This window comes from Hyla sarda, chromosome 1, assembly GCF_029499605.1.
Source record: "Hyla sarda isolate aHylSar1 chromosome 1, aHylSar1.hap1, whole genome shotgun sequence".
NCBI classification, from domain to species: Eukaryota; Metazoa; Chordata; class Amphibia; order Anura; family Hylidae; genus Hyla; species Hyla sarda.
In genome coordinates, this window is record NC_079189.1 from 359,363,408 (window position 1) to 359,374,399 (window position 10,992).

Here is a 10,992-nt window from a genome sequence, read left to right on the forward strand (position 1 = left end):
GTATACGGTACAGTGTACTTATTGGAAAGGCAGTTATTGGCAAATGTATGCAACTGTAATCCAAAGATATAGGGGCCTACGCATCTATGTCAGTGCCTAGCTCAGAGCAGAAAAAGTTAAAAAAAATTGCACAAAATTGCAACTTTTTACAAGCTTATGTCGAGCCAGCTATGTGGGTGTAAAGTGGGTGTGGTTATGCAAAACATGGGTGTAGTCAAATCACCATGGTCAATTTAACGAGATTTGCGCCTGTACACAAGTGTAAATTATAGTTTAAATTGGTGGCAGCTCAGAGCTCATGCAGATTTCATAGTGCAGAGGTCTGCTTCTCCTAAGGCTATGTCCACATGTCAAAAAATCTAAGCAGAAATTCGGATTCCAGTATCAGCAATTGACAAGCAAATTTTTTCTGCGGAACCCTCTTGGAAATGCATTGCCATCCATGGAGAAGGCACATTTCTGAGTGGTCCTGGCACCAGCATGTTCTGCAAGTGCCTGCTGTCTGCAGAATTAATCCTGAGAGAATATGAAACCAGTGGAGTTTTACTTACGACTTAGTCTCCGTAAATTCTCCCCTTAGATTTAAAGGTAACAATTATGGTTCTGAATGCTTGAAATAAATTTTTTTGTTTTTTTGTTTTTTTTTTCTGTTTCTTTGTTTTTTAAAATTTTTGATTTCTTCTTTACACATATTTTATCTGTAAGCCTCCATTAGCTGTAATATTTTTATCATAACATTATATTTTATTTTTAAATGCTTTATTTAGCTCTACGTGCCATGTTAACGTAATATGTCAACCCTGTGACTGCAACATTTGAGCATTTCCTGAGTAAGGGAAGTGTTAGATGAAAGCCTGCTGGACATTACAGTACTAGTATTACCTACCCAACCACAGAGTGATCGCTCTTTAATCATCAAAGCATTATATAAAGTTTGAGCAGGAACTCTTGTATAAACTATTCACTCTGTGGTTTTACAACACATTGCTGGAGCTCAGTTTTATGTTACATTTACCTGTTGTGTAAAAAGTTTTCCTATGGGAACAAACAGAAGCTTAAAGGGCAGTTCTACAGGGAATTTCCCTTTAAGCCTGCCTGGTCTTAACTACAGCAGAGGTCTCTTCTAGACCCAGGACCTGAAAAGGAATACCATTAGGCAGCTGCCATTTGTCACTTTGAATTACAAATGGAATGGATGGGGAAAGCAGAACTCTTTATTTTATTCATACTTCCTAATGGATCTGGGGTACACCAGGGAACCTAAAGCAGCATTTAGTAGTGGTTTGTTTTAATGCTTATTTAAGGCTTTATACATTGATGCTGAAATATGTACAAAAGTGAGCTTCTAGGGGGCAACGTGGTGTCATGTAAAGACAACAAACAGAGGCACAAGGCGCATCATTGGACACTATGGGACGACATACAGGTGCGCAGCCTTTAAAAAGAGAAATTATTAACTTGAAATTTAGGTATAAAGCATATGATTTTATTGGTGAAAGTGTAACACTGGAAGATTAAGGATAAGCATTTTAAACTAATATCTATTGCAAGTTTCCATTTCTGTAAGGCTGGGTTCACACAGCAGAATTTCCTCACTGAAATGAATCCTCATCAGGAACTTCCATTGACATCAATGGGGCTTTGATTCCACAAGAATTCCTGGCTGAATTTACACATACTGTAGAAATTCTTCTTGGATCTCTTTTAAAGGGGTAATCCGTTGCAAGACATCTTATCCCCTATCCAAAATATAGTTGATAAGATGTCTGATCACAAGGGTCCAGCTCAGCTCAATAACATGTTAATATCCAAATATACTAAGTAATACTCAAATGGAACCTGTCATATTGAGGCTGGGATCACACATAATAGTTTGGTCAGTATAAAAGCCAAAACCAGGAGGGTAACTGACATAGAGAAAAACTGTAATGAAAAAATGTGCAGCTTTTTAATTTAAACCCATTCCTAGTTTTACCTAAAAATATTGACCAAAAACCCATTTCCCACAATCCTATATATCAATATGCTTAACTCCTCCTGCTCTTTAACATGCTGCTGTCTGCAGTATAATAATTATTATTATAACGATAATTAAAAAATATTATTATTATAAAAGCATTATTATTATTGTAATTTATTATTGTTATTATTACCAGTCAGTCCCAGCCTGCTTTCCATGTTTTCTAGGTATCAGAGATATTTCATCTACATTCCCTAGACCAGCATTTAAAGGGATAATCCAGTAGGAGTAGGGGGTCCTAACTATGTCCATTGTGTGTGATTTAGAAAATAAACCTCTATTTAACTCCAGCGTTCTCGTTGTGCTTCTGGTGTCCTGCTCCGGTCCCTTATGTCTTTTTATGCTGAAGCATGACCATCAGGCCCGGAAGCACCCTGGCCCACTGTGTCATTCTGCTGCTCAGCCAATCACTGGCCGCAGTGATGTCCCGTCTTGGACAACAATTCTCTGAGCAGCAAGTTCTTCACGGGCCCGACAGTCACACTGTAGCTCAGAAAGACGGTTGGATCAGGGGACCAGAGAATGACTGGATGCACGGCAGAAGCGCTGAAGAAGAAAAAAGGTTTATTTTTTATATGCCCCACAAAGGGCTTAGTTAGAACATCCCCCCTCCCACTGAATAACCCATTAAAAAATAAAAAGCTATATTTTCCATTTGTTGTCTAGTCATTGATGGAGCTCCACTAAGAATAAAATTCTATGTTAATGGTATTTGTTCAGAGACATTGAAGCAGTTACTGAATTGCTATTCTAAGCATGTTCTGCCAGTCTTTTCTAAGCAACCTTTAGATCATTCTACTAAATGCAGTAGATGAACAGCTGGGAAGCAACAGGTTGTATAAGTGTATTGTGATGGCTGGTTCAGAAGCTTTGGCACAAATACTTATGGATGATTAATTTCCCCATTTTGTGGAATTCAATGCTTATTGATTCAAAGTCCGCGTTTCAAGTAATAAATACGAATCACGAGAAACTGAGAATGTGATAAAGTAATTCTTGGAAACTGTGATAAACATCTTGGCATGAGTATTACAGAGCTCTTAAACTGTATAGCCGAGTCATGAATGCTTGCTCACCATTTTACGTCCTGCGGGTCTTTAAGAAACGCTGACTTAATACAACACATATGTTTTGTGACACATTCAAAGAAAATGATGTCTCATTTTTCCTCAGTTTACCCTTTCAGCGACTGAATATCAGTGTTTAAATGGGAACCTCAAATATTTAGTCACAGTAGAGGAAAGACCGGGGTGGGGGGGGGGGGGTGCCACTAGCTAGACGCATTCAACAGGCAGGTAAATTAGGGTACGCTTGGGATGGGAGGTCCATGCCAAGTATTAAACAGGTGAGGGGTGCATGAAGCCAAGGAAGTCCAGTATGAACATAATCACTAATATTAGAAAATAGCCTCACCTCTAAAACTTCAAGTCTTTATTTCAATTCATTAAAATCAGGCAGTTCTCTGGCAGAGCATAACAAAAAAATAGATGCTGCAGCAGAGCCGGCCGTGCGCGCTTCTGGCCAGAGGAAGTGGGGAATACCGCAAAACGGCTCCATTGCCTCATAGGAAGGCTATTTCCTAATATCTGTGCTCAAATATTTAGTCTTGTTCTTATTTTCCTGTTATACAAGAGTGTACATAATTTAAGGCTAATATACTGAAACATAATACCAATTTGTTTTTAAGCCATGTACACACACCATAATAAAATGGCCATATTATATACAGACATTTTTTTCAGCCAATTTGGCAGTTTTTATTTAATTTTTTTTACAGTGTGTGAACATGGCCTTAGTAAAACTTTAAGAAATACTACAATTAGTAGTAACAAAAGAATTTTGTAGTTTAACACCTCTGACGATTCAGGTTTTAGTGTAGTGAAGTCCTCACACAGACTGTACTGCTGAATAACGGTAAATGTCTCAAGTTTTTATATATACATTATATATATATATATATATATATATATATATATATATATATATATGGCATGTGATGGAACATGGAATGATATTTTTGCTCTTTCTTGCCCCTGTATGACTTGGTATGAAACTGGTGTGGAATTAAATGCAAGCAGAAGTACAGTAGAAGGTCCCATGTAAATCAGCGAGGGCCCTATTACTGTACAAACTGGAGTAGTCATGCACTGCAGCCACGTGCATGACTACTTACCCACATATCTATTTCCCTCCCATGTCACACTCACTATTGATTAAGGTGTCCATTTTTTCCCCCCAGGAGGTGATAGGGTGGGGGGTGGGGGGGGTGGGGGGTGGAAGAGGGTAATTGTATAAAATGGTGTATTATTTTTTTGTAAACTATTGTGGTAATAAAGCATTTAAAAAAAAAAAAAAAAGGGTCCATATTAATATATTTTCATTAGAAACCTATCAGTATCAATGTATTCTTTTGTAGGGTGTTCACACAGATCTTGTGCTATTACAAATTCCATCCAAACCATACTAATAGGCTCCTTTAAAATTAAAATGATGTATGCCCCATTTGGGACAGGGAATGATACACTCTTTATAGCCCTGTGCAATACTTTGGTGCTTCATAAATAAAATAAAAAAATGTATATGTAGCTGGGGGGAAACAAAGGGGGGAAAAAGCTATATACCTTCCCTTTGCTGGTCTCCCAGAGTTTGACTCTCGCTTGACTCCTTCCCAACCCCTGCCGCTTGTCTCTTCTGTCTGCTTCTCAAATGAGAGCTCAGTGCAGGACCTACCTGCTCAGCCAATCACTGGTTGAGATGATACAATGCTGTGGCCAGTAATTGGCTGAGTTGCCAGGTTCTGTACCAAGCTCTCATCTCGGAAGCATGAGATTAGAGATAAGAGGACTAGAAGGAGGTAAGCAGGAGCTGCAGGGGACCAGCATGGTAGAGGGAGTAGGTAAGTATAACTTTTTTCAGGCCCCTGCAACATATAAATTTTCCTCCAAACACAGGAATACCCATTTAAGGGACAATAAAGGTGGCTCCACTAGTGAATCCTAATTTTGCAAACAGAATAAACACCATTTTGTAACTTTACTTAACTCCTAAGTGAGGAGCGGAGTAACTATAACAAAAATTAAGATTTATGTGTTTGTTATTTCAATTCTCCATGTAAACCATTAGTGCTTTATTTTATTTCTATAGGATTCTATGGTCAACTGCAGACATTCTGTCCTCCACATTACAATGATCCTCAGAGAAACATGCAGCATGGTAATTCATGCAATATGGTACCTCCATTTGAAGACTGTTTGCCCCATGTTTGTGGGAACAAATCAGACTTTGATGTATTTCATCGGGCATTCACATCTCACTCTGGTATTACAGGTACATTTTATAATCTATTATTATGCCAATGTATTTCTTGATTTAAGAAAATTTGCTAATGCATTATGTTGTTACCTATTGACTTTAACATAGGGGGACATTTATCAATGTTTGCTTATGTATTCCTTTTTTTAGTTATTTTTTCTTACTATTTTTTTGCTTATGTGTGACTTATTTATCAACTGCTTTCAGCCTGTTGATAAATTTCTTTCACTTAAGCAATTTTTCTTTTTTTGCTTTGTAGTGGCTTTTTCTGCTCCATGTTTGAGCTGGAGTAAATTTAGTAGGTTTTTTCATGCAATGCAACTTTTTTGCGACTTTCACACTTGATAAATCTCTGACCTCTGCGAAATTTCAGTTGCAGGTAACCCGCAGAGGATTATTTACGAGTGAACATACCTTATACTCCAGATCTGCAACTACAATACTTTGGTTATTTCTGAAAGCAGTCAGCTAGCTTGTTGACACAAGCGCACAGAAAGCGCTGACTATACTGCTTGGACATGCGCTGTCTCTATAGACGGCAATGCATATCTGAGCAGATTCCACCAAAAGAATGTACATGTCCATTGTACAATGTGTACACTGACAGACACTTTTTCATAGACTTTACTGAAACACATTATTAGATTTAAAAAAATGTTGCTTTTTGTAGTTATTTTACTGCAGTATATTTGTTTTTATTAATAATATTTAATATGTTGTGTTATTTTTTATTTTTTCTTTCAGTTTACGACTTCCCAAACGGATCAGCTGGCCTTTTTGGGGATCCGCAGCGGATTAACTCAGAAGATGCTAGTTTTCTTCAGATTAATGCAATCGATCGCTGTCCTAGCCAACTCTCATCTGTTTACACAGAGGGATGAAAATGGCTTTTCTATGTCATTTATATCAATGATAATCCATTTCAGACAAAAGACATGACAAAGAGGATTGTGCAGATCAGTCCATGTAAATACATTAATTTTATATTCAACGGGGGGGGGGGGGGGGAGGAGTAACTGGAAAATGGAATATTGCATTTTAAGAATTTACAATATGAAGCAAAAGCAGCCATGAAAACTGTACCAATTGTATGAATGTCCCTGCTTCAAACATGAAACAATAGAATGTATTTAAAGAGTATACTATAAGATTCACAGCAGAGCTCATAGGAATAGTAATTCTATAGTACATTTAATAAAACATTTAGCAGATTGACAACACAGCACATTCAAAAATATTTTATTCTGTCAAAAGTGTTTGCTAAATGCACGATATTGGTATGTCTGATGCATGTTCTGTATGGTGGAGCATGCTAAAGAGAACGTGAGATGCAGCACAATGCTTATTTGGTCTGGCATGGTGAAGGCTGGCAGACATTTGTTTGGGTGTAGAAAATGTTGCCCACAGTATATAAATGCTTGTACAAAGCAAACCACAACCAAATCTGAAAACTTTTCTAGCACCCCCTGCTGACTCAGTGTTTTTTCCTGCCTGCTTTCCTCTTGTTGTTATATAGTTTCTTAACACTACCCTCAACAATACACCACTAAGTAATAGAAGTTCACTGTTGTGGCCCTTGTCCCTGTCCCAGCAATACATCTGCTATATGCACACATCTGAATTTGGATATATTATTCATTGGATATATAAGCTCATATATTTGCTTCTTGTCCATTACAATATAAAGTTTACTACAGTGAAGTCTCCCTTAGTGGACACCTCCAAATTGGGGACACCTCCCAATAGCGGACAGTTTTTAATTCCCTGGTAGAGTCCCATAAGACTTCATGTATTTGCACCCTCGGTCGCGGACACACCCAATAGGGGACAAAACACTCCCATTAGGGGACAATAGGAGACAAAACACTTCCATTAGGGGACAAAACACCCCCAATAGGGGACAACCGAGCTTATGTGCCGGTCCTTCCTTGTACACAGGGCTGCCATCAGGGGGTACAGCCGAAACCCCAGTAAGGGGCCCAGGCCCCCACTACAGAAGCCCCAGCACAGAAGCAGATGGCCGATGTTTAAACAGTGGTCCCCTGCTTCTGTCTGTCCGCCAACCTTATCATTCACCACCCTCCTTTCCTGATCCCCCCTGTGCCACTTTATTACCCTGCCAAATCATTCCCCCCTTTACTACCCCCCTGTGCCGCATAATTTCCTCTTGATCCCCCCCTGTGCTATTTAATGCCCTCTGTGCAAATTCATCACCCCTGTTTATTAGTGTTGAGCGGCATAGGCCACATTCGAATTCGCGAATATTCGCGAATATATGGACGAATATTCGTCATATTCGCGAATATTCGCATATTCGTAATATTCTCGTTTTATTTTCGCACGCGCGAATATTCACGTATACGAAAATTAACATATGCGAAAATTCGCACATACAAAATTTAGCATAGACGAAAATTCGCATATACGAAAATTAACATATGCAAATGTTCGCATATGCGAAAATTAGCATATACACATTTTCGGATATATGAAAATTCGCACACCAGTCTCACACAGTAGTATTAGAGCCTTCTTACACCACATAAGCTGGAAGCAGAGAGGGATGATCACTGTGATGTGTACTGTGAAAAAAACAAAACGAATATTCGTAATTACGTATATATTGCGCTATATTCGCGAATATGCGATATTCGCGAATAAAATTCGAGTTGCGAATATTCGCGAGCAACACTACTGTTTATCACCCCCTGTGCCATTTTGGATAATTTGGCACAATGCACGGGAGAATAAGATGGTACAGGGTATAAAAGGAGGATGAAATGATACAGGGGAGAGATAAGGGGAGATTAAACAACATTAGGAGATTATACTGTAATATAGCTTTTTATCATATTTTATAAGGTAATTACACTATGGAGTGAGTACAGGACAGAATTCCATCATTTAGGAAGAATTTTGAGCCTTTTTCCCAATAAGGGACATCTCTCAATAGCGAACACTTTTTTTTATTACCCGTGAGTGTCCGCTATTGGGAGATTCTACTGTAAAAGAGGATGGTATATATGCAAGCTGGATATCCATAGTGCAACTATGTAATAAAGTAGCATATCTTAATGTTTGTGTATAAATTGGTATCTTAACCCTTATAAGCCCCCCAGTAGCAGTAGGACACAGCATTCGGACACTGTGCCCATAAGTTTTCTCTAATGTCGGACTATCATAAAAAAAAACTTTGATCACCTCTCCCAGCCCCAGGTAAGTAGGAATGAGGGCAGTGATGCATTGCCAAGCAGACAATATTCCTCTGTCCTCCTCCCAACCTGATTTGATTAACACCCTGAGTGTTGGACTTTGCATAAAGTGCCAGATACTCTGTGTGCCCATCAAGTCTGAGTGGCTTGGAGGAGGGCAGGGGCAGCTCTTTCTCCATGCCTACTTAGAAGTCTTTGGGAGCCGAGATTAAAGTTATTTTTTATAGAAGTCTAGCTTATAGGACCTAATAGGTCCCCTTTAGGTTCCGTTGCAGGACTTATAAGAGCTAAGGTAGGAAAATCCGGCATTTCTGCTATAATATGAGATAAAATTTACTCACGGAAAATCTCTGTGCAGACATTCTGAAGACTGTGGGAGCCAGCTCTAACTGGTCAATTCTACGCAATAGCTGTTTCCCAGGGTGCTGGGAGTGGGACTTGGTGATCACCACCCAGACTATAGTAGGATGTATACTTTATATTAAGTCTTAGGGTTCGATGCTTTCGTGTATAGCTTAGTAGCAAAAACATGATAGCTGCTTCCAATAGAAATGATGTCACATCTCTACCATTCAAGATAAGTTGCAATAAAAGCACTTGGCAGTCTATGATAGATTTCAAGAATGTCATACCACATAATTACAGTAAAAACTCTCCAAAAGACCACCTTTTAGAAGACCACCCCTTCATTCAGACCAGATTTCCTGTGACGATTTTCATCCACATTACATGGTACAAAGTGGCCAACCTCCCCCCCCCCCCCCCCATAGAAGACCACCTTTCAGTGCAATTTTGGGTGAACTTCTAAAGTAGGTTTTACGGTATACCAATGTCATACAAGTTAACACGTGTTATGTGTGTCTGCAGTTTTATGTGTACATAACTTTCATACGGATCTTTATAGGAAACCACCATAATAGTCAAAGGGGTACTCCAGTGCTAGACATCTTACCCCGTATCCAAAGGATAGGAGTAAGATATCTGATTGCGGGGGTCCCACCACTGGTGCCTCCCATGATCTCCTGCAGCACCCGGCGTTCTAAACAAATGGCGAGTTTCAGCGGCAGTGGTTGTGACGTCACGGCCACGCCCCTCCATTCATGTCTTAGGGAGGGAGCATGACAGCCGACACGCCCCCTTCCATAGACATGAATGGAGGGGGAGTGGAGTGTCATCACAGGGTGGGGGTTTGCTGGGTTGTGGGGGGCGTGGCAGCCTGCTCCAAGCACTCTGAACAAAATGTTCATAATGCTGGGGCACGAGAGTACCCCTTTAAACATGGGAGGAGCTTGTTAAGATAAGAAAGCTTAGATATCATTGGTTGCTATGGGCAAATCAAACATTTATAAATCTGTCCATATGATTTTGTAACTACCATATAAAATGTTGGTACTTAGGGCAGATTTCTGGTTATTGCCTAATAGTTGTCACCATACGTAACTTACCATAGATCCTTGTGAGGACCTTATTACTATGTTGACATATTAGCCATGGGGAGACATTTCCCCTTCAGCGCCATAGTCTAGTTCTCCTTCATCACATATCTTGAAAGTTTGTATGCTCTATATATTGATTATGATGATTTATATAATTATCAGTGCTGCAGATAGTAGAATACACATTTTTCTAACACAGAAAGTATGTGAGAAAACTCCCAGAGAAGTGATAGACATATACATTAATACGTAGTTACTTGACTTAATGAAACATAGATTTTTTTTCTTATATAGTGTTGTGTTTCCCAACTAGTTTGCCACCAGCTGTTGCAAAACTACAACTCCCAGCATGCCCAGACATCTAGTCATCTAATTAGGCACTTAGGGTGAGGTTTATCAAAACCTGTACAGAGGAAAAGTTGCTGAGTTGCCCATAGCAACCAATCAGATCGCTTCTTTTCGCTTATTTTTAAGAGGCCTTTTTTAAAATGAAAGAAGCGATCTGATTGGTTGCTATGGGCAACTAATCAATTTTTCCTCTACACAGGTTTTGATAAATTTCCCCCAGTGAGTTTACAAAAACCCCAGAAAAAAAAGTAAAAAATAATAATAATAATCAGCAGAATGTAGACTGTTGGTCAACTACTATGTACTTCAGCTGTGTACTGTATATTCTTGTGCAGTCAACGCAGAAGCATTTACGTCGGGTATTTACGTGCATGTTTTCTAGGTATAGTTCGAAAGCTAAAACCATTGCTTGGATTCCATCCATATTGGATAATGCTGTTTAGCACTCTATACAAGCCTACAGTACATTTTTGGAACTATACATTAGCTTACAACGTAAAGATGGATGTATACTGAACCCACCGTTAGGGTAAGTTCACACGGGCAGATTACCTGCGGAGTTTCTGCAGCTTATTTGCTGCAGGAAACCCTCAGCAGATTTGCTACTATTGACTACAGTCAGTCAGCAGCATTGAAGTCAATGGTTATAAAATCTGCTACGGAT

General features: G+C 39.2%; 1 protein-coding gene across 6 annotated transcripts in view; it reads left to right on the top strand.

Annotated features, from left to right (window-relative positions):
- Positions 1-7,733, top strand: part of GLIS3 (GLIS family zinc finger 3) — a 417,907-nt gene extending 410,174 nt beyond the window's left edge. For 3 of the 6 annotated variants that reach the window (XM_056522352.1, XM_056522361.1, XM_056522346.1), the window contains exons 10-11: positions 5,165-5,347; positions 6,077-7,733. In XM_056522352.1, the coding sequence (XP_056378327.1) occupies positions 5,165-5,347; positions 6,077-6,213 (320 nt within the window). In that variant the 3' untranslated portion in view covers positions 6,214-7,733. The remainder of the gene's footprint in view (positions 1-5,164; positions 5,348-6,076) is intronic. The other 3 variants (XM_056522371.1, XM_056522380.1, XM_056522390.1) reach the window with 1 other exon arrangement.
- The last annotated feature ends 3,259 nt before the right edge of the window (positions 7,734-10,992 follow it).